This window comes from Trachurus japonicus, chromosome 15 (assembly GCF_045865225.1).
Source record: "Trachurus japonicus isolate A0001 chromosome 15, Traja_1.0".
Lineage (NCBI taxonomy): Eukaryota > Metazoa > Chordata > Actinopteri > Carangiformes > Carangidae > Trachurus > Trachurus japonicus.
The window spans coordinates 27,652,107-27,676,689 of record NC_140921.1 but is presented as its reverse complement, the minus strand read 5'-3'; the positions used below and the strand labels follow the sequence as shown (position 1 = coordinate 27,676,689).

At 41.0% G+C, this 24,583-nt stretch overlaps 2 protein-coding genes across 2 annotated transcripts in view; one reads left to right on the top strand and one right to left on the bottom strand.

Moving 5' to 3' along the window:
- The window catches only part of LOC146973858 (core histone macro-H2A.2-like), a 248,522-nt gene that overhangs the window by 64,634 nt on the left and 159,305 nt on the right, over nt 1–24,583 (top strand). The window lies entirely within an intron of this gene.
- The window catches only part of gbf1 (golgi brefeldin A resistant guanine nucleotide exchange factor 1), a 126,459-nt gene that overhangs the window by 46,388 nt on the left and 55,488 nt on the right, over nt 1–24,583 (bottom strand). The window contains 15 exon segments of the mRNA XM_085800839.1: nt 198–434; nt 1,545–1,627; nt 5,967–6,092; nt 8,809–8,932; nt 9,133–9,335; nt 9,433–9,521; nt 9,611–9,748; nt 9,972–10,164; nt 11,668–11,862; nt 11,956–12,054; nt 13,449–13,660; nt 14,141–14,309; nt 14,437–14,663; nt 15,546–15,696; nt 20,182–20,236. Coding sequence (XP_085656965.1) covers nt 198–434; nt 1,545–1,627; nt 5,967–6,092; nt 8,809–8,932; nt 9,133–9,335; nt 9,433–9,521; nt 9,611–9,748; nt 9,972–10,164; nt 11,668–11,862; nt 11,956–12,054; nt 13,449–13,660; nt 14,141–14,309; nt 14,437–14,663; nt 15,546–15,696; nt 20,182–20,236 — 2,301 coding nt within the window.

The following is a 24,583-nucleotide window of genomic DNA, read 5'->3' as shown; positions in this document are numbered from 1 at the left end:
GATGGATTGCATTCCATTTTACAAAAACTCAATCTCATGATATAAACACAACTCCAGCCCTCCAGAAACTCCTGTGTTTGATCACATTCCTATAGTTGTTATTTTTCTGTGTTTCTCTGAGGGTTGTTTTCCTGAGCCTGGCGGTTCTTTGTTTCCTCGTCCTCTCTGTTCCACTGACTCTGTTAGAGCTGACGTACCTGAAGCCGGTGATGGCCTTCTGGATGATGCTGTCATCCAGGCTCTTGTCAAAGACGTAGGACAGAGCAGCGATGGTGGGACCCCAGGTCATGGTGAACAGTTCGTGGTCGTAGCTGCCTGGTGGGAGGTGCAGGAAAACACCTTCAGGTGTGGCACCGCGGTGGAGCAACACACTCCACACGTAGTTCTCCTTCACCAACCCCGTCTGCTCATCTGGCATCACAATCTCTTCATTCCTGATGAGAGGAAAAACAACAGCTCAGGAATATATACATATGTATGTATGAATGAATTGTTCATTTCAGTCATACAACATAAATAACAAAAGACGGCAATTTGTGTGGATAAACAATTAAAACACATCATCATACATGATTATACCCGTTCATTTCACACAATAAAATTCACAGTGACCAAAAAAGGAAAAGGCTGAAGCCCAAGGCTTTTTTTAAGCCTATCCTATTCAATCCATAAAATAAGAATATCATCAATGCAAAACAAAGACAACAAGAATTAAACTCATCAATAAGATTATTCTATAGTTTGACTCCTAAAACTGAAACACATCTGTATTTTACATTGATTCTCACTTTACACATTTCAAAGATACATAACCTTCTTAAATTATAATTTCCTTCTCTTAATTTAAATAATTGAAGAATACAAACAGGTGTATATGTATGTGAATTAGAACTTCTGTAAAGTCTTTGAGTCAAATCCTATGATTGGATTATTAGAGGCAGCTTTGACTTTGACATAAAAAAAAACATTGGAATATAAATCAACAAAACATTTTCATTATTTTTTTTTATTTCACATTTTATTATCGTAGCCAACGTATGAAAGTAATACATGTTGCTGCTGTAAAAGAGCAGAACTTACTTTGAACTTAGATTCAAGGTTTTTCAGAACAATCTGATTTAAATTCCTAGGGTTCACATTTGCCTGTAAGCCTCTGTTGTTTTATTTTATTCCTCAAACTTATCAATCACTTCATAAATAAACAGTGTCAATGTGAGGTCTTGTAAATCAGACAAAAACATTGTACTATAACCACCATTACTTGAAAAGAAAACCTGCACATGGTCCATCTGAATTCTATTTCTTCCATCCTCAGAGAAAACGGGTTGAATTTCAGTGTTGGACAGATGCGACTCAAAGATTCACAACCTGAATATTCACGATACCTCACTGGGCTCCAGAGTCACTGGTATAGACACGGTCTGTTTGGTGTTTGCTTTACTGATCTTTTGTTGTTGATCATTTGTATACTGGTGGGTGTTTGTGCAGGTAGATGTTGATCTATCTACTTGAAATGTCTTCCGATGACAATGTCAGCAGCTTACTTGATAGCATTGTAGATGTCCTCCAACATGTCCTGATCGAAATCTTTGTTTCCATTTACTCCCTTCAGGTTTTTCTTGAATTGCTGTTTAAAGACAGAAACAAGAGGATTTAGTGGAATAATCAACTTTTGAGCAAACTTCTGATTTCCTCCGACATGTCAGTCAGTATCAACATTTAGCTGAGGTCAGCCACTGTCATCCAGTGCCTCTAACTGAGCATCAAAACATCAATTAAAAAGGACCTGGGTGGAAACACACTTGTTATCTGTCACCTAATACACTTTGGGTAAAGCTTTGGGAAAACAGGGATTAGTGCCAAGATCCTCCTGTAAATAAACATAACCTCCCAGTGATGAGTGATAGCCCCAAGCCAAGGGTTTAGGCCTCGATGTGTCCCACTGGCAAATATGAAGAGGAGAGAAAGGAGCAGAGGAAACATAGGCAGACAGAGCTGGAGGCCACAGAGCATTTCAAAACAACCAATACACATACAGTGGTGAACAATATGAATATACATTACTTAACCAGCTGATAGGTAAATGAAATACTCAGTTCCACTTTTATTGGACCTCTCCAAACCATCTGTCTATTTGAAGGTCCATAAACTTTGTTTTCATTATCATTATCAGGCTATCTTGGACTCAAATGTAAGCTTATGAATTAAGGAAGTTTTCTATATACATGTTAGGCATAGATATTCTCCATAAAGTGCTGAAAAATAATAATTTTCATGAGAATTTGTCAGGCGAACAGTACTTTTTTTTTGTCTTTTTTGGGATGTTGAGGGTGATATCTTAAAATCGAGTTGCAACCAACCCCAGAATATTTTTTTCCTGCCTCCCCCTATGTGTCAAGATACTCTCTGCCAAATGTTATAGTTGTATGACTATTTATGCCATTGTGGTACCTAAATATTTGCATTTACATCATTTCGCCAGCAAAATGACCCAAGAAAGGGGTTTTGGCCCCCTGTAGCTTTCCAGCAGCTAGTTGACCGGGTTGTCCACCCAGGTTTTAATCCTTGAAGTTCCTAGATATCATTTCTGGTGTCAAACCTTTTACAACGCTCCGTGTCTGTTTTCCAAAAAACTGGGATTACACACTGCACCTTTAATGTAAACATTAATATTTTCAATAATACACCAGGTTAGTGAGTTCCATCTTTATAGAATTTGCAGCATTAGTTCTGTGGAAATCTCTCTCATAACCAAGCAAAAAAAAAAAAAAACCTGAAATATCTCTAAATGAATCAATTGAATCGGTAAATCAGTAGTGATACCCAGCCCTGATGACTCAAATAATATTCTACACAATTCACACTTCTCCTGATTCGCTCATCTATGAGTGAGAAAGAGACAGACAAAGTGCTTGCTATTGTTTGTCAATGAGAGCAGTCGACCCACAATCTGTTCAAAGCTGCCCCTGAGACTCTGTTTAGTCTTCATCTCCTGTCAATCAAAGACAGAAAAAACAGAGACGGTAGAAGAGAGCAGAGACAGAGACAGAGAGAGAGAGACCCTTCCCCCTCCCCAGACCCGTTGTCGTCTGTTTAGGATGACTCAACCTCTCAGATGGACCACCACTGGCTACAGCTGTTGGCTGTCGGATTTCTGAGCCACCGGGCAGCAACCGTGCAAATTCTAGCACTCACAGGGGAATGTCATACTATCTGACACAAATGGAGGCATGTCCCAGGGAAAAAAATGGATGCATGACTACAGCGCATTTTTTCCCCCCTTTGCAGAATTACAGAGAACAACAAGCACATAAAAAAAATGAAAAGCACATTTGTAATGCAGTTATTTAAAGTTGAGATTCAGGATTTTGGTGCATGTTGTTTTTTGGAGACAGGCGCATAGAAATGTTCAGCTTTTACTGAATGGCAAGACATTTCAGAAGCACACTCTCATTTCTGTCTGAACACAAGCAGATAGTTCACTGCAACTTGGTGAATAGTGGCACGTTTTAAACTCTTTTTGTTTTTTGTTATATACACAGCATACCACAAACTTTAATGTAGTTTATTAGGATTTTATGTGATAGACTAACACAAAGTAGCACATCATTGTGAAGAGGAAGGAAAATGATATATGGTGTTCAAGATTTTTTACAAATAAAAATCTGAAAAGTTGCGTGCATATGTATTCACCCTGAGTCAACACTTTGTTGAACCTTTCACTGCAGTTACAGCTGCAAGTCTTTTGGGGTTTGTCTCTAGCAGCTTTGCACATCTACAGCTGCAGTTTTTGCCCATTCTTCTTTACAGAACAGCTCCAGTTGAGTCAGATTGGATGGAGAGAGTCTGTGAACAACAGTTTTCAAGTCTTGCCACAGATTCTCAGTAGGATTCAGGTCTGGACTTGGACTGGGCCGTTCTAACACATGGATATGCTTTGATGGAAACCAGTCCATTGTAGCTGTGGCTGGATGTTTAGGATGGTTGTCCCAGTCCGTCCCAGTCTCAGTCTTTTTCTGCCTCTAACAGCTTTTCCTCCAGGATTGTCCTGGATTTAGTAGTTTAGTTTACCAAGCAGCTTCCCTGTCCCTGCTGAAGAAAAGCCTCCTCACAGCCTGATGCTGCCACCACCGTGTTTCATGGTGGGGACGGTGTGTTCAGGTTCATGTGCAGTGTTAGGTTTCCGCCAAAAAGTTCAATTTTGGTTGATTTGTAAAAAATCTTGAACACCATTTATCATTTTCCTTCCACTTCACAATGATGCTCTACTTTGTGTTGGTCTATCACATAAAATCACAATAAAATACGAGACAAAATGTGTAAAACTTCAAGGGGAATGAATACTTTTGCAAGGTATTGTACATATAGATATGGTAGGCAGCAAAGAAGGACTCTGCTTGGCTGAGTGTAGCTGCTGGTAGTTACAACCCTACCCACATGTCTTCTTGTCCTCTCCTGCTCTGAGCCAAATGACTTGAGTCCATTCCGGCCTATAGTTGTCTCAGGGGCGTGACCCACAGAGACTGGTGTGTTGATGCCACAGGGAGCAGAGTGTGTTGTCATCACAGAGCCTTATGGCGCTTTTCCACTACACAGTCACGGCTCGGCACAGCTCGGTTTAGGTGTTTTTCCATTACAACCGAGTTCTTCATAGATCCTCGTCATACCACGGCGGCCACGTCGACTCTCTCTTTCTTTTTTCTCTCCTCTCGTCAGCTCCAAACTCACTCGTCTGCACCTCGATCACGGATCACGGACCACAGCGTGGTTTTCCTCGCAACAGACATTTAACTCCCATGAAAGAATAACAACAGTCTCATACAGATCAGTGGGCGCTGTTGTCGGTGTGTTTTTAAAATTAGCAGGTTTGATTCTCGTGTCAGAACGGAGTGGTGACGATGCTCTGGCCAATCAGTGAAAGGCAGTCGGCAGACGTCATGTTTTAGTATTGCTTAGGCTCGCTTGGAACCCGGGCTGAGGGTTCCAAGGTTTCCGCCACACTGGGCTGAGGCATTACCAAAAAAGTACCAGGTACCAGGTACTAGTGGAAAAGCAAAAAAAAACGAGTAGAGCCGTGCCGAGTGGAAAAGCGCCATTAGATTCTTTAACACAGCCCAGTGATTAAAGGTACATTGTGTAGGAATTCCTCCCATCTAGCGTTGTGGTTGTATATCTCAAGCAACTCAATCGTATTTTTCATGCTGCATTCACGTGAAATTGGGCAGACGGCAGACGGACGACAGCCACTGCACGTAACGGCATAAACAAGCCTCTATGTAAACAAGTGGTCCGTCAGCATGAGGAAAAACAATACACGTGACAATATGTTGTCATGGCGATGTGGTATTGTTTACCTGACCCACGTTTTACCAGCTTTCTCTGGACTTCTGTGACTAAAATGACATCTGGTTTCTTACCGACGGCCGTCTGCCCGACTGCAGGTGAATGCAGCATCAGTGTAACGCTCCATTCCTCCTCACTGCGTTACCGCGGTGACTTTTCACAGACGCCACCTCCACCTGAGCTGACAGCTCCGGTGTCTCCGCTGAGTTTCCGTGGTTTCCTACCGTCACGCTGCCACTGAACGTAAAAACATGGCGACATGACATGGCAGCCAGCACCGAGCTTACCCGCTCCATGGAGATATGAATGATATGAACGGCTAATTCAGAGCTGAAAGGAACACTTCAGTTTGTTGATGGGGGGGATTACTGATTAATGAAAAACAGACTTTTGAACCAAATAATCAATTTTCGTGAATAGATAACAGGAGAAGTTACACAATGTCCCTTTAAGTGATATGGATGTTATTTATTTTGGCATCTCAGTTTATTGAGATTGGGCAGTGATATTTCCAATCACCCTTTACATCCAAGAGCAGTGTGGCCAGCTTTAATATTGATTCTTTGTTGGTTTGAAAACAAAAACCTCCATCACGTGTGTGCTTGTTCATGTGTGTCACTCACCTCCACGGTCATGGGAATGTTCTGCTTTCGGACGTTATGGTTGTGCTGGTCGGTGTTCAGCATGATGACAGCGTAGGCCAGGGCGAAGCCTGCGTCGTTGGTCATGAAGGGAGAGCCGTTGACTTTCTGCAAACACACAACACACGTGAACACGATACAACACGCAATAAGCAGTCCATCATCTGAGGGTCAAAGCCACTTATCTCTGACCCAATCTGTTTATAGCATGTTCCACAACAGCTAACCTTGTATCCTGCTGATATTACACTGACCCCCCTGAAGTGGAAATCTCATTGACAGTGTCACTACCTAAAACTGCTCATCGACACATTGAAGGCTACTGTCTGTGTGTATGTGGTCAGCCTAAGAAAAGGCCTTTACTATGAATAGTTTCCAGGTCACACGGCGCCTCCGGCTATTTCGAGAAGTCAGATGTTCGCCCCCCTGTGGAGTTTGTCCTTTGTCCATCATTGTGGATGTGTGTGTCTGTGTTAACACTTATGTCGTTCCACTACTATAATCTCCAGGGTTAAATCACGTGACCGTGTCTGATCTATATTTTCACCAGCTGTAAATTAGCTGGATGAGCAAATAAAGGTTGGCACCAGGACACCGACGGAGGGTGGGTACACTCCTGCTGTCTGACATATCATGTACACACCAGTTAAACATAGTGGGTCTCATTCATGAAACGTGAGTAAATCTGTGTGTAGATTTGCACATAAAAGCTCACTCTACTAAAACTCTACTCCGGATTCATGAACGGTGCGGGAAACTCAGATTTGATCGTAAACACGTGTGTAAAATGATGAATGCCAACCCATCGTAAACTAACAACACGCCCCCGGTGATCAGCAATTAGCATAGAGCTCCATACATGAATAGCCATATAAGGAGATCCTGACCACCATATTAGGAGGTAGGTGCATCCTGTTCACCTGCGGCCATGACGCAAACGAGGAAAGAGGGAGAGAGAAAAAAAAAGAGAGATCACGGATCGAAGTCATTTTGGGTGAAGTGGAGTCCAGAAAAAATATTTAATTCTCTTCTGTTGGTAGTGGTGTGACTGGGACAGGTCAAAGGCGTGGAGAGAAGAAACAGATTTAGTGAATTAAGTAGGTCTATCCTTGGTTGATTAAAGAACGAAGTAAAGCCAGAATAGTTCGATATGAAACGTGAAAAAAATAAAAATAAAAAAACACACAACTACAGAGCTACAGCAGCGACGGGAGGAGGAGGCTCTTCACAGTCTCAGCTGTAGAGGAGCATGGTTGTATCAACACATGAAGTTATATAGGCAGGTTATATTGTTACAGATGCACCAGCTGTCTGTCACAGCTTCATCCAAACCGGTGCTGACTGCGCTGCTGCGCAGGGTGAAGTGTGCGTCCACCGAGCGTGTTGCAACACAAAAAATTTTTTTCCGGTTTTATATCAGATTATTATCATCATTAGATGGAGCCTTGACGTGTTTGTGCGTGTCCGATCCCTAAAACGTCTCTCTCTCCAAATATTTCTAATTGTTTGTCATGTTTAAATTACGTGTTTCAAAGGCGTCTGCGTATTTTGAACATGAGAGAGAGTAATACGGATTAAAATTGTAATTTTCAACAGTGACAAGCAGTATTTATTTGCATTCCTACATTTACACAAGCGCTACACACAGTCTGGAGCAGGTGTAGATTTTGTGAATAGCTACGAAAAAATCAGCACTACTAAAAGATTGATGAATGCGGAAATCCACGTAAATTTGCGCTGCTCAGGGTTTACACAAAAATTCGTGCTGCTCACGTTTCATGAATGAGACCCAGTGACTGAGAAAGATATGATTTTTTTCACATGCCAATGTTGTTTTGTGCTGAGAACAGCTCTTGTTGTGGAGCTTCAGGGAGGATAATGCTCCTTCACACATTTTGGTTGAAGGAGCCGGTCACTGATGGAGAGGAGCTCTCTAGTCCAGTCAGGATGTCCCTCATGGGATGGAAGTCACTGTCCATCAGAGATGACAGCTTGGCCATCTAAATAAAGCTTTGATCTTGCTTTCAAAATGTTGTTCTTCTGGATTACTTACAGTGGCAAGACAAAGTATGTGAACCCTTTGGAATTTCCTAGTTTTCTGCATTAATCTCTTTGCTTCCCATTGCAGGCCTGAAGTTTGCCACGCCACGCCACGCCACTAATGGGAAAATGTTTTGTGTACTGATGAAACTAAGATTAAATTGTTTGTATTTTTTTTTAAATGTATTTTATTTTTTGTTTTTGTCCGTATGGCGTAAAAATGGCTCAGCAAAGCAGCATGTAAACATCATGTCAGAGGTGAAGTACGGTGGAGGAGCATCATGGTTTGGGGCTCTGCTGCCTCAGGGCCTGGACAGTTTGACCTCATCCAGAGTTTATCAAGCTTCCTACAGGATAATGTCAGGGTGGCTCCACCAGCTGAAGCTCAGTAGACGTTGTGTGATGCAGCAGGACAGTGTTTGTTTATACTTGTGACTTAGATGTAGATCAGATCACATTAAATGACCAGTTAATGCAGAAAACTAAGACATTGCAAATGGATCACATAGTTTTTCTTGCCACTGTATTTATGGATTATCATCTGATTTCAGTCACTTTGAGTGTTAAGTGTGAGGTTTCATGGTAAAAACCCAGTCAAACCTCGAAGGGTTTCTGATGCTGAGATGCTACGGTTACAGAGTTCCTTCTCTAGAAGGCTCATACAGCTCAACTGTCACAGTGACCATTATAAAAAAAACATGCTGTGCCACTTAACCTGTGCTGATTGAATCTGAATGTCAAAATGAGGCTGATGATTAGTGAGAGTGATGGCAGCGTCTCTTACATGCCAGATGTCTGTAAAGGTTTCCAGGAGCCTATGGATGACGGGAGCCTCTCCGGGGAGCCTGAAGGCCTCCAGGTAGAGCCGCAGGGCCTCGTCGATACGCAGCCCCTGGAAGGTGAAGGTGCTGCACAAAACAACCACATTATGTAAGCAGTTTTACACTTTAATTATTATTAACACATCAGTGCATCATGGGAACCACAATGTAAATTGGAAAAGTAAATGTAAACTTTTGCATGATATTCCAAAGACATTCCAAAGTCAACTTCATGTTCTGTTGTGCTGCTTCAGGTGATGTCTAAAACAGTTGTAAATGAGGCTTACTTCACAAAGCTGTCTAGGAGCTCCATGTGTTTGCGATCGCTGATGTATTCGCCAATCATCTTTTTGTCCAGCCAGGGGTTTTCTCGGAGCCACTGGGCCACCTGGTTGTTGTTCATGGGGTTAGTGAGGAGGTTTTCATCCTGAAGGAACTGAATCCCCTTCTTGGGCTTCTGGTTAAACTGCTCTGTGCCTGTGAACAGCAACTGGACAAAAGACAAGAAAAGCGATTTGAAGGTTTAGCAGTAGGTTTTATAACTGGCTGTGGATGTGTAAAACGACAGGCTCATCAATGGCACTCACTTTTTTCTTTGTTCTAATATCCATCAGTTCTTGGGAGTCGGGCAAACATGACGAGAAACGCTGAGGTTTCTTCGGGCCTCTCTTCTCAGCTGGATAAAAGAATTAATATTTATATCACTTTCAACTTCTAGTTTCCATCCAGTGACAAAAAAACCCCCCAAAAAAACAAAAGTCTCACCAGCGTCATTGTCCCCTTGATCCTGTCGACCCAGTTTCATCTTCTCTGCCATCAGATGTCCGCTGGTTGGTGGGCACACTGGGCTGTTCAGCTCAGCTTGTGGAGGACTCATATTATTGGTGCTGCCCAGTCTGTCTTCTGGAAACAGAAGGAAACATGTTACATTAAACACAATTATCAAGACCAATGCAGGCGTTGACCACTGTGATGCTTACTGTATATATTTAGGTTTTAAAAAAACAGTTATTATTAGTATTATAAGAAAGGGAAGGCAACACGTTTGAAAGAGACAGAGAACAAGAATTCTATTAGAAAAAAAAAACTTTCAGTTTGATTTTCAAACAGTGTGGGTGTGGTTTACCAGCTGTAGTCTCTGTTGCACTCTTGGCCGGACCGTCTCCCTCTGCCACCAGTGTTTCTGACTGGTCGTGCTGAGCGGTGCTGTTGAGCACTTTGGCCTGGCAGTTGGCTTCAGTGCTGTTGATCACTGTGAGCAGAGCCTCCAGTGACAGGAGGTGGGTGGTGTAGAGCTGCCCTGACACTGGGAATGCATTCTGCAGCAAGAGAGGGGTGGGTGGGGGCTGATTTATTAAGACCTGCAGATGACCTCAAGTTCTTAAATCAAACATAACTTCATTGGTGACATTTTAAAAAGGCACTAGATAAGAAGAAAATATGTGTATTGTTGGTTGTACTTCTACTACAGGCCTGTCTTTACAGGTGCATCTCAATAAAGTCGAACATGATGGAGGTCAGCATTCTGAACCAGACTCAGGAAACCTCTGCAGGTGTTTGGAGTTAATCAGCTGATTAGAGTGTGACATCATTACTACATCACTTTTTCACTATATTCTAATATACAGTATATATCTTTATTTCGGACTCCGGGTCCATAGCAAGACGTAACACAAAAAGACATAACACAACAACAGACACAGCACAGACAATAAAAGAGAATAAAGCTAAAACATAGAGATAGAGATTTACATCATTGATATCTAAAATAGAATTACTATAAAGTTAAAAAGAGACAACTGTACCAGTGTCTCCAGAACACAGATTGTTTTTTTTTTTTATGTTTTGAGATAGTGAATTATGGGTTTTCATTAAATGTAAGCCATAATCATTACAATTAAAATAAATAAAGACATGAACTATTTCAGTCTGTGTGTAATGAATCTAATGATGTAATGAATTACACTATTTAGGGCTATTTACTTAGAGTGCCGTGAAAAAAGTATTACTCTCACTGTGGTTTACCGGAGTCCCAAAGCTTTAAAAATGTCTTTGTAACACTTTCCAGACTTATAGATGTCAATGATTTTTTTTTTTTTTATTATTATATTTTTTTTTAGATAGCAGCATGATGTTCCTGTTTGAGATCTCTTGGCTACTTCACTTCACTCAAGCAGGGCTACTGAAGTCATTTCTTGATTCAACAGGTCTGGGTGTGGACAGTGAAATTAAACTCTACTCTCTTAGTTCATGATTTAACAAGGGGTCAATTACTTTTTGAGGTGAAAAGGGAAAACATGTATGCACACTGGTAAATGCTCCCAAAAGATTTAATGAAGGTCAATGTTTCGATCTGAAACAGATCTTCTTCATTACTTTTTCACACAGGGCCGGGTAGGTTTGGATAGCTTTTTTCCCTTATAAAGTGAAATCATCATTTAAAAACTGCATTTTATGTTTACTTGGTGTGACAGATATGCAAAAACCTAAGAAATCCAGAAGGGGGCAAACACTTTTTCACGGCACTGTACAGTATTTCCACTTGTGATCTGATCACTCGAGATGCATCTTAATGACAGGTGTGAACAGGCTCTTTCTTTCCTGTGCTCATAGCATACCCAAACTCTGCCGCGCTACAACTTTACTTTGTGCGACAATGTGTAACGATGTGACAACAATCGAAAAGATCTTCTGTTTGTGATTTATGATGAAAACAAAGCAATATGATTTAAGTGTGGCCATACAGTAATCTCCCTATAACAAAGAATTCCAAACATTTTACGACCTGCAGCATCAATGTTAAACTTTAAATGTGACGGTACCTTGGACAGCAGTTTGGTGAGGTCTTCAAACAGATTGGAACAATAGAAGTCACAGTCGTAGTTAATGTAGAGCTCGGTGACGAAGCTGGGGATCCTCCACAGCTGGACGACGGCCTCCAGAGCCATCTCCTTCATCTCATAAGGCATCTTCACGTTTTCCGATGTGATGATGTCCATCATTTTCTTCAGGTACATCTGCCAGACAAGTACACAGGATATGAGTAACGTATACGAGCAACGAGTGACGAAAAAGTGGGATTAAACTAAACAGTCAAAATAACTTGTTACCTCGAGCTGAAACTTGAGATGTTGTCTCATGCCTTCAAAAAGCAAGAAGCAAAGTCGTATGGAGGTGGCGTAGAGGTTCATCCGCTCAACGTTCAGCAGCTACAATGCAAACAAATCATCACAAAACATACATCAAAACTCCGACAGAGAAACAGAGTCTGGACTTTTCCAAATTCTGACAGACCAAAGGCAAATATATGAACACTGTGCTGCATTATTAGCCAATATTACAATAAATCTCCCTACACTAGATATCTGTAGTAGTAAACTCTGCACTATGAGTGAATATTTTAGGTGGTAAAATCATGGTAAAAACAGCAAAAAAATATATCTTAAGCACATTTCAGAGACAAAAACAAGAATTTGCACTGTTGGTGAATTTTAAAATGTAATTTATAACCATTTAATATAAATTATTGGTGAGTTCTATCGTAATGTACATGAGCAACAAACTGGTGCAAAAATGGACTTCTAGGAAGTGTCATTAACTCATTGAGTGCCAACCACGTAATTTCTCGTTTTTCGTTCCCATGCGTTGAGTGCCAAAAACGAAATTTTTCGTTTTTTGCTTTTTTTTTAAATTATGAAAATAGACACTTTAATACACATTATATGTAAATTTGGGGACTCTACGACGAGGAGAACTGAAATAGATGACGATCAAAGTCACATGACAGCTCATGATCTGGAAGTTTTTATCATAACTCAGCTTCTGCAAACGGAGTTCTGCATGCAGATGCAGCGCAGCTGCTCCGCTGCTGCTCTGCTCTCACCCGCGAGGCTGCAGCAGCTGGGAGCTGAACCAGGAAGCTCTCAGCCCACTGTCCCGCCCGGTCTTCATCTGGAGCAACACCGTGTCCTCCCCAAAGTCCTCCCGCGGTAAAATCTGATGGTCTCTGGGTCAAAGCAGACCGGCACCACCGACCCGTACCACAGAAGGACCGCGACCACCGGTGGGACCGGTGTTCGCGAGCCGCTGTGGCCGGCAGAGCCTCACGTTCCGCGGCGAGAGGCTGTGACACGGCGCGGTGCGTCTGTGTTATTGTTGTTTAGTGGCGCCCCCCCCGCCCCCGATGGTGGTTTTGTGAATAGAACAACAATTGTTGTGTATATTTATCTTATACGAGCCCTTTGATCCAGAAATGCGAGTGTCTGAAGAGCGACAGACACAAACAGCGCACCTTTCATAAAAGACGCTCTATCTCCTTTTCTAGAAAAAAAGGAGGGATTTTGGTGAAACCCAGCCATGTTTAGCTTGACTTTTCTCAGGAACGGAGGCACGTAGAAACAAACGGTTTGTGGCCATTTGAAGGATAAAGTTAAACCTTTCAAATGAGCCACAGTATGTGTTGGTGGCAATAATATAGAATACACTATGGCTCTAAAATAAAAAGTCAAATATGGTCTAATTTGCCGGTACACTTGACTAAAACTTTGGAAAGGAGTGCGGCACTCAATGAGTTAATTGAGGTGCATTCATGTTTCTCCTTCACCTGTAAGAGATGTCTGCAGAGCTCATCTTTGACCAGTCCTAGTAATGACTGGTAGTTAGCAATGTGTCCCGACTCCAGTGCTACGGTCAGCAGCTGCAGGCCCATGTGCATCATGGCGTCAGTGTTGTGGCGGTCGTGCGGGTTGGTCAGTGAGATCAGGAAGCGAAAAAGCTCCCTTAGACACGGGAGGCCATACGGGATGAGGGATACTCCTGGAAGAGAGACAAGAGGAGGACGGAGATCATCAAACAACTTCATTATGCATTAGTTTTGTGTAACCTGTTTCATGTTGGAAACTACTGCACTGCAAAAACGCAAAATCTTTCCAAATATACTTGTCTTATTTATTGTCAAAATGTCTAATTTCTACTCAAAACTAATCTCTTTCCACTTAAAATAAGACTCATCACCTAAAAATTAACTTTTTTTTTCAATTTTCACTTGAAATAAGTAGAACAATTTGCCAGTGAAAGCTAATTTTTTGTGCTTGTAATAAGAAAGAAAGTGCAAATATGCTTGAAAGAAGTAAGAAGTGTCTAAAAACAAGCTACTTTTTATGTGATGAGTCTTATTTTAAGTATAATGAGATTTGTTTTGACTAAAAATAACACAAATATTCTTGGTAAGAGTTTGAGTTTTTGTAGTGTGGCATGAAGAGGAATAGGAGGTTTGAAAAGCTTCAGCGTCCATACCGTCTCTTTGTGTAGACTGTGTGAAACGGACTCCTCGAGGGTTCACATAGTCCATGTCGTGGACTGAGGCGCCGTCTGACTGCTCTGTGATGGAGTCTTTGTCCTCCAGAACCTCAGGGATGGACTCCACTGAGGTGGACTGGGCTGGTTCGATCTGCCTACCCTCAGGCTGCGCCACATGGAACACAGGGGGAATGTAGAACGTTACTGACCACAGTGAGTATATTAATGGAGCAAAATCAGATCATAGGAATAGAGATTAATGTCCATTAATGTACATTCCAAACAGTGCTAACCTGTGCATCTGGAGAACCAGAGTCAGGACTCAGCAGCGTGGTAGCAGTGCTGAGGGTGTTAGAGGAGCTACACTGTTCCAGGTCAGACAGGTCTTCCCTGGACGTGGCCTTGGAGCAGGTGTCCAGACCACTGTCTGTGGCTGTGGGGCTGGAGATGGATGAGCCAGCGCTGTCTGAGGCCGGGAGGCCGGAAGTGGACAGTCCTTGTTCTATGAAGGGGACGCCACCTAACAAAAGAGATGCAGTTGCACAATGGTGTCAAATGTTTTCCCGGTTGCACAGATGTAGATTAGTGGCTGTAAGGGTTGACACACCTTCACTTCAAGGTTCTCTCTGAAATAAGTTAAACTAGCCCCTATCCTCCACTCCGTATTTAACACAACAGACACTTTGCTTTTCATTTGTGCATCTGCCTGTTTCATTTTCCATGCTTTGTAAAGATAAAGTAATCCTCACAAGTGTAATACCAGACATGCCAAATGTTTTTCATTCCTGGCTTTGTCAATTTTCTTAATGTGCTTTACATGAAGACAAAACATTTAACAGTAAGAAATGGAATTATTTGTGTTCTATAGGTGACTTCTCACTTATTCTTTTTTTGATTCTATGTTTCTATGTTTGCTTGTCTGTTCACTGTTGTGGACTTGAACTTTTGTATCTGTTTTTAATGCTTAGGTGAGAGTCCCTGTATAAGCCTCTCCAGGTTTTTTCAATCTCACGTCCACAATCTACTTGATGTATTTTAGTTATTTTGCTTGCTTGTTCACATTATTGTGCAAATAAATTAATCAAATGCATTACCAAAAGATACATATTTAAATAATACAACAACAAAAGAAAATCTTATGGAACAAATAGAAGTTATAGCGTGCTTGTTGTAGCTCTAAATGATGTTCCCTTCACTGGTAGTCTGGTTGAACCCTCTCAGGTTCACTGTTTCTTGTCTATTCACAGCTGGATTAAGATCAGTCTTTTTAGCTGCTTTCAGATGTGTATTTCACATTAGAAAACAGATCAATATGAGGCAAGAAGAGAACAGAAAAACTGTGAATTGGATGGGACATCAGTCTCCAGAAGAGCAGTTGGTTTTTTTTCCACAAGTCTCTCACCTGCCAGGTTGTTGTTGCTCAGGGTGCTGGACTGGCCTGAGTCCACTTGACCACTAGAGGGACTTCGTACCATGTGTCGAGGCGGCCTTGGCGAGCGTTTCTGCTTCTTCCACTTGGACGACTCGCTCATTCCACCGGCACGCATCTTCAACTAGAGGAGACAATGGACCAGTGAACAAGATGTCCCCTCACAACACGTCTGCTTCTTAGCAGCCAAGGTTCAGGTTTTACTAGCTGCTAGCATAACATCCCAACACTATAATCCATGTACCAGGTTGAGTTGCATTATGGGTAATGTGGGAGTAAAGTAGGTTGAAGGATGCATGGAATAAAATAGATGGTATTTCTACTTGTATTGAACTGATTTTCATTTAAAGTGTCCATCATCAGTCAGACATCTTTATAGCAGCATAGTGTTATTTGAAATCCAGGGTAAACAGCTGCACTGCTAACCTCGCACCACATGCTTTGGCAAAACTATAGTTAGATACAGTCGTACCAAAATAGCTGGATAGAAACAACAACAGAGTAAAAACAAATATGTCCTTGTCCTAATCATTTTATAGAGGTGGGACAAAAAAGGGTTGATAAAACATAAAACCTTTCAGTGTTTTCTGGCACTTTTGAGGAGATACCAAGTAGGGTGCAAAAGTAGCAGCTTGTAACAGCTTCAGCTGTGAACTAACATAATTTAATAAGAAAAATGAACTGAAAATAACATGGCATATACCGTATGCCATTGTTTTTAAAGGCTGTTTCAGTGTGAGTACTCATGTTGATTCATCTTTAAAGGGATACGCAAACATTTTTTTTCGTGTCTTGCCTCACTCCCGAGTCCATGACAAGCAGATAGACACCATCCTTTCGACTGTGCGTGCAGTAACAAGGGAGATAGAGCCGTATCACCCGCAATTAGCTTAGCTCAAACGCTGGAAGTGCATAGGTAGTGTTAGCCTGCCTCCTACCCGAGCCGAAATCAGCAGTCAGAAGCTGATTTCATTTTAGCTCTAAACTCTGTAAATATATCACTTTATCGACATTTCAAACATTTTTAGGCGAGAAAGTAGCCGTTTAGATCAGCAGTGTGTCGTTAATTTGTCTAAATACCAGCTGTTTACAATTTTGTTCGGACGAATTCAGCGCTACTCAAGCTAGCCGTTGTGACCCACGCACTTCCGGTTACTTTCACAAAATAAAACACCCATTGCCCTTTACATACAGAAAATCATGACGATAGAATTTGTGCTTTTAACCTACCCTTGATGTAGCTAGCTTGAACCAAAATAAACCGTCTTTGCTTGAACCCTCCGTTTTGACCGATCTCGTCCCGTTACCGGCATTTGACCGCTCAAGATGCCTTACCGGAGAGTTTTGTCAGCTCTGAGACGAAGATCGGCCCGCTGGTTTCTGTGTAGAGTTGCTGAAGAGTTTCTCTGATGACTTTAGGTGGAGGCAGGCTAACACTACCTATACACTTCCAGCGTTTGAGCTAAGCTAATTACGGGCGATACGGGCTCTCCCTTGTTACTGCACGCACAGCCAAAAGAATGGTGTCTATCTGCTTGTCATGGACTTGGGAGTGAGGCAAGACACGAAAAAAAAAAAGTTGGCGTATCCCTTTAAAATCTATTCTTTATATAATAAAATCTGCTGAAGCATGCTCAGATGAGAACCGATGAGAACACATAGTGGTGCCATGATACACAGAAGCTGAGACAAACGCTTGAGGGTGTAAAACAAAAAAAACGACTTAAGTAATAAGAATGTAATGCGAGCATTCACAAGCATTGACAATCATATTTATCATGATAGAGCCTGTCCAGAATCACCTACACATGTCGATTGGTTCTTTAACAGATGATTATTTCTTATACAGCACATTTAGTTCCCTTTTCTAGCCATGTTTACAGACTGGGGAGGTGGGGGGTTAGTGAGGACTTAAATAAGGACAGGGGACAGATTTGAGGGAGACAGTCTCCAGCCTTAAGACTTGAAGTTATCTTCCTTACCTGTACTCGTTTGTTTTTCCACATGATATTGTAAGCCTCAGAAGAGAAGGGGAGGGGGCAGGTGCCCGTGATTAGTGATGGGTAACATGTCTGCAGTGACACCAACAAATAAGGCACTCGAGCATACATGTTTATGCATAATGGCAGGGGCGTGGGACACACACAGGGCACAGGGTTGGAGACGGGGACACAGCCACTATATGCTCTAACCACTAGAGAACAAGCAGCCAGCTAATGGACAGGCAGAGTGGATGGGTAGACGTAGCATGCAAAAAGCAACCACTAGCTTCTAGCCCAATACTGAGACCTCACAGCATGACTACATAGTAGGACATTCAAACCAGGACATTCTGAGTTGAGGTATAATAATGAAACAGATTTTGTTTTAATTAGTATGAGCCATTGTAGAAACAAAAGCAATAATCATAAAGAAAAAAATGTAATCACCAAAGGTCTATTTTAACATTTTGGCAAATTCGTCTTTTGTCATTACAGTATCCCTAGTCTTAGGAGTAGGTTCATTACCTTTAATTGTCGAGGCAAGCTGTTTTTAGATTGGTGGGGTAGAGACGCACACAAGCTGCTCAGCTAACGCAGCGGAGGCTCATGGTATTTCCATGTTTCCCTCATCAAACTAAATACACAATCCAGCAACTCCAAAACGCTCTGGTGGACAAGTTGTGACCTGCACATTCACCACGCTATGAAATAATAACATATAATTATGACACATGAAGCAAATACTCAGAACTACTTGCGCTTCTGAAATCACTCCCCCCAGCAGCCGTGTCTGGAATGTAGTTCCGGTTACGCATTTGCCTCAAAAACAACTCTGTCTCATAATGTTACATTATTATCTCATAGCGTGGTGAATGTGCAGGTCACAACTTGTCCACCAGAGCGTTTTGGAGTTGTTGGATTGTGCATTTGATGAGTTTAATGAGGGAAAGCCAGAAATACCATTAGCCTCCTTAGCGTTAGCTGAGCAGCTCGCGACTCTGCCCCGCCGATCTAAAAACAGCTTGCACCAACAATTAAAGGTAATGAACCTACTGCTATGACTACAGGGATTATGGCAGTAGGCAAATTTGCCAAAATGTTGAACTATCCCTTTAAAGCTGCAAGCAGTGCTGATTGGTCCTCACAATTGTCATGTTGGGGAGCTGTGCCCCTTTGCACTCATTGGAGACTGTGTAACCAAGTGAGATGTTTTTTTTCTCAGACTGACCATGTTGGAGATGGAAACAGTCACCAAGTACGTCAACGTGATAAACCTCATTTCCTGTTACCAGTAGGTGGTGCTGTAACACATACTGTGACATGTTCCTAGATGGCTTTAGGTCAGGACCTGTATCAGTTTGAAACTGTGGTAGATCGGACACTGATATTCACCATGGTGCCACCGACATGCTGCTCAAAGAAAATGTTTTTTGTTTGTTTTTTATCAAAATGCCGTTTTAAAAGGGAGTGGTCTCCTGAAGCTCTTCTTTTTTTTGTTTTTTTGTTTTTTAATCTTCTATGATTTGGCCATATTGTTCTTTTTATTCACCCAACACATTTTACTCAAAAGGAGGAAAACATTGAGCTACTCTGCTGAGGCACAGCAGTCCTGACCAATACTGCAGTAGGATCCAGGAGAAGAAACAAAAGCAGAAAGAAAGAAGGCCAACTCAAAACAAAAACTGAAAAATGGAACCAAAAGGGCAGAAATATTATCAGATCAGAGTTGTATTGTGAGGAACAGATGAGGAAGTTTTTTCTTTAAAGGGGAACTATGCAAGTCCGGTCACTTTTTCTCTGTTTTAGTCGCTTTTTTTCTCTAAGGAGCTCCCCCTAGAGTTTCGGAGTGAATATTTTCACTGTGGTAAAAACTCACAGCTAACCCTCCTCCTGGCCATGTGCATTTGTTTTCAATGAAGCCGGCGAGAAGACATCCATGCGATGTCTACTAAGGTGGGTAACATTATATACCATATATACTGTATATAGATGACAGATTACGGGAGAGCTGGGACGCCGGGTCAAAGGCGAAAATCTTGTTGATTTCGGGCCAAAGGGACCATAGGGGGAAGGCAGAGAACCTCCATTCTCCCTGTAACAAGTCATTTAACCATCACATTTACTCCAACGCTGCTTAATTAAGGCACAAATCCTAGCATAGTTCCTCTTTAAGATATTCTTTAGGGTTTCCCGGCCTTTATTTGATACATACAGAGTGAGAGGCTGGCAATCAGGGGAGAGAAAGGAGGGGTGACATGCAGCAATGGGCCGTGAGTCAGATTCAAACCCAGGTCAAAGCGGTTGGGACTGAGCCCATGTGGTACACCCTCTACAGGCTGAGGTACACCGTTTATCCAACCTCATTTTAACCCAAGATGTCAACAAGTAAGTAGAGTACCACTGATGAAACAATATGCAGGAATAATGCAATATGAGGAGTTATTCATATTTCTCAGTCAGTTATGGGATGCTGTTACATCAAACACTGTGTTTCACAGCCATAGAAAGAATGTTCAGACAACATCCTAAAACGTAGCACTGACCATGAGAAAATCAAGACAATAAAAACAGAGTAAAAAAAACACAACAACAATAAGCAAACACATCCAACATCTCAGTGGTGTTACCTTCTTCATGTTGGCACCCACGTAATTCTTGGCCTCCTCTTTGAACTGGGGTAATCTGGAAGAACAAGACAGGGTTAAAAACAGATTTTATACAAAATAAGCAAACATTATATAATAGTCCAGGCAAAATAGCGTTTTATGACAGACTAATTGTCACAGAAGGTTTTTCACCATACATCATTTCTATGAGGTGTCTAGAACAACATACTAAAAGTCCTAAGAAATCCTAGTTGGGGAAATATGTTTAATTTGCATCATTATTTACTGTATAAAGTCTATGGTGCTGACAACAATACACCCCAATGGGGCTATTTTTTCCCTTTACTCCTATCACAATGAAACTTTACACAATGAAAGTATCCATGAAATGTAACATTTTTTTGTATTACAAGTTTCTTTGAAAATGAATTTGAATATGCAAATGAACCTCACACTAATCAAATATGCCCAAAATACACCCGAATCGGCTTCTTTTTTTCCTTTACTCCTACCACAATGAAACTTTACACAATGAAAATAGACATTAAAAGTAACATATTTTGTATTACAAGTTTCTTGGAAAATGAATTTGAATATGCAAATGAGCAATACACTAATGGAATATGCCCAAAATACACCCGAATAGGCTTATTTTCTTCCTTTACTCCTACCACAATCACACTTCACACAATAAAAGTATACATGAAAAGTAACATTTCTGTATTTCAAGTTTCTTGGAAAATTAATTTTAAATATGTAAATGAGCTCAACACTAATTGACTTATGGTCAAGAAGCCATAAAGTCACAAGCAGCAACAGGGGCCAAATAACTAACACATTCATGTCCATTCAATAAGTTAACCTATGCACTGAGTGCTGTCACTTGCCACACTTGACTTATTCATACACACATGTCACTTGCCTATAGACCTATATTGACCTTAAGAATTAATTGCACAGTCTTGTCTCCAGTTGCTTTCTAAATTCTTTTTTTTTATTATTAGCGAACAAGCCTTACCTAACGAATTTCCTCCCAGTTTGCAGAGAACATCAGAAGAAAGTCAGAATTCATCAAAGTCATTTCAACGACTGTGTGTGATGTTATATTAAATATGCTGAACTATGTTCAACAACATATGAGCGGGACTAAGAACTAAGTTATTCTGCCCCTGTTTTTGCTGCTTGCGGCTTTATGGCTTCTTGACCATAAGTCAATTAGTGTTGAGCTCATTTACATATTTAAAATTAATTTTCCAAGAAACTTGAAATACAGAAATGTTACTTTTCATGTATACTTTTATTGTGTGAGTAAGTTTTATAAGTGTGTTTATAAGCCTATTCGGGTGTATTTTGGGCATATTCCATTAGTGTATTGCTCATTTGCATATTCAAATTCATTTTCCAAGAAACTTGTAATACAAAAATTTTTACTTTTAATGTCTACTTTCATTGTGTAAAGTTTCATTGTGGTAGGAGTAAAGGAAAAAAAGAAGCCTATTCGGGTGTATTTTGGGCATATTTGATTAGTGTAAGGCTCATTTGCATATTAAAATTCATTTTCAAAGAAACTTGTAATACAAAAAATGTTACATTTCATGGATACTTTCATCATGTAAAGTTTCATTGTGATAGGAGTAAAGGGAAAAAATAGCCCCATTGGGGAGTATTGTTGTCAGCACCATAGACTTTATAGAGTAAATAATGATGCAAATTAAACATATTTCCCCAACTAGGATTTCTTAGGACTTTTAGTATGTTGTTCTAGACACCTCATAGAAATGATGTATGGTGAAAAACCTTCTGTGACAATTAGTTCTATTTTGGGGTCCAAAATGAGCTAAATTGCCTGGACTAATAAGACAAAGACTGAGCCGTGATTTCTGCTCTTTACTTATTACCACCCATAAACACAATATTACCAGAGTGAGAGAGAGAAAGAGAGAAATGTTTATCAGTTGAATTGAACATTTGAATACAATTGCAAATTTGAATTGGTTGGTTGTAATTGGTCATTTCAGAGGCCTGTCGAGTGGTCAACAGAATCTGATATGTATCTATGAATGGATAGTTCTTATTATTGCCAGTGTTCAGGTCAAACATGCAGCTGCCCAGACAGACCGCTGTATGAAACTGCACACTGGCCACCACTGACTGATAACATAGGAGCAGCATTTCACTGCAGATGATCCACGGTCTTTGTTTTGTTAAGATGGAGACAGTTCTTCTTGGAATTCAAGGCGTTAATTTGGATTGATTAATTATTTACAGAAAAAATAAGTTTTTTTTTTGCATATTTCTCAGTGCACCTGATAAAGTTCCTTTCACTTGCCTTGACGATGCACCAGATGCCGTCAGACAACAAAGCCCCATGTGGAAAGCGGCAAATACAGTAGCAAAACGACAAATGAATGGATGATGGTGTTGATTGGTCTCCGGTTTCACTTCAGGGCCAAACATGTACAGTAGCAGCGAGCACAGATGCCTAAGATAACGTTAATGTTAGTCCTGGGACGCGCAAGCAGTGTGGCCAACCCACACTCAACCAGGTTCCAGAGACAGTAAGTAAGTCCACGTCTGACAAATCGAAAAAAACTGAATTGTGGTCCACTTTCAGTAGTAGAACATATGCATCTATTTGAATTGAAAAATGCTGCTTCTTTGCTATTAATTAATTACAAAGCTCCTAATTAATTTAAGTTACATTTTTTAACTGAGTCCCACCACTAATTTGAACTCCACTATATTCAGAGAGAACAGAGGTGGAGCCAGAACAGTCCCTGGTGGAGCTCCAGTGTTGCTTATCACAGTTACCCAGCCTGACATACTGCGATCGCATTGTCACGTAATCCACAACCCAGAGCATGATGTAGGGATCCACCCTCATCCCTCTGAGCCTGTCTGATAGAATGTGGGACTGGACGGTGTTAAATGCACTTGACAAATCATAGGACGTAATTCTAATATAACCACCTGGCTCATCCTGAAGGAAGAACGGATCTGATAGAGAATATAAAGGATTGTATTATCCACTTTAACATTTTCCTTGTAAGGCCAGTTGCTTTTCCAGGATATAGCCTCTTAAGCGCCCCCCCTAACCTGGCCGTCTCAACCCTGCTGTAGAAAAGGATGAACTCAGTGGCCTTGGCAACCGGATGTTGCGACCCTCTTTTTCTGGAGGTCACTTGATGTTACTGCTGTTCCAGGATTTGTTGTTTGGAAAGCAGTGTACTGTACAGGTCTTGTTGGTCATAGTGAGCTCACACAGAAGTTCATGTCGTCTGTGGTGCGTTCAACCATTCCGTCAAGTTTAGTGTTCTTGCTGTTATTATTTTTCATGTGTGAAATCAAGAGTTCTCACTGGCCTCTGCTGTCCTGTGCTTAAATGAGCAGGTGGTTACAGTTCTTCTCAGTACACAGGGTTTGTAAAAAGGCTGAAAAAAACAGGGCCCAGTTGTTCAAAGGTAAGGGATTTTGGAAAATGGATTGGATCAAATCTTGAAAACGGGATTCTGAGATTGGATTAGATCACTTGTATTAATCTGGATCAAACCTTCACTTTGTGTAGTTCAAAACTACTACTTGAGTAGTGGTTGGTGGATTCAGGGTGGATTTCTGGAACAAAATGTAGTTTTAATTGAATTCAAACTGGTCAAATAAACAACATTTATCATGTAGTATATGTACAATTAACTTTTGATTATTCCACAAATGAAGAACTTTTCCCCAACTACTGCATAATTATATAAAATTTGGAATTTGAAGTTTGAATTTGAAACACATGGAAAAATATTCACAATATGTTTGTATATTAGCTTTTTTTAAATGTATTCAAGACCAGATAAGGTCTGGTTGTTTAAAAGACAACAAACAAAAAACAGCGGAGAAAACAATATACTATATACACCCCATTTTCAAAAAACACACTTTGACCCTATGCTGCTATTCTGCCTGTTCTTTTTTTTTTACCTACCTAGTAGCCTTCAGTGTGATACACAGTCCCATTTACAGCACTCATTATCTAGATTTGGTAATCTTGAAAAGTTTGTATCTGAATCAGACTGATCCAATCCAACTTTGCTTTGAACAACTGGGATAAAGGTAAAACGGATTACTGTGATCCTGGATGGCAAAACAGGGGATTTAAAAAAAATGATAATTTTGATCCAGATTAAACCTTTTGAACAACTGGGCCCAGATTCTGATCCATCCCTCCATCCATTGTCCGCCGCTTATCCGAGTCCGGGTCGCGGGGGCAGATCTGATCTGCTAAATGATGGTAGAGTTAAAGCAGTGTGAGCCTCCTTGATGTTTGCTTATGACAGATCAAGTGTCTTAAAAATTCCTTTGTGGGAAAGTGGACACACGGAGTGAAGTCGGTCAGATGAGAGGTGAGAGTGACATGGTAACAACAGCCAGATACTGA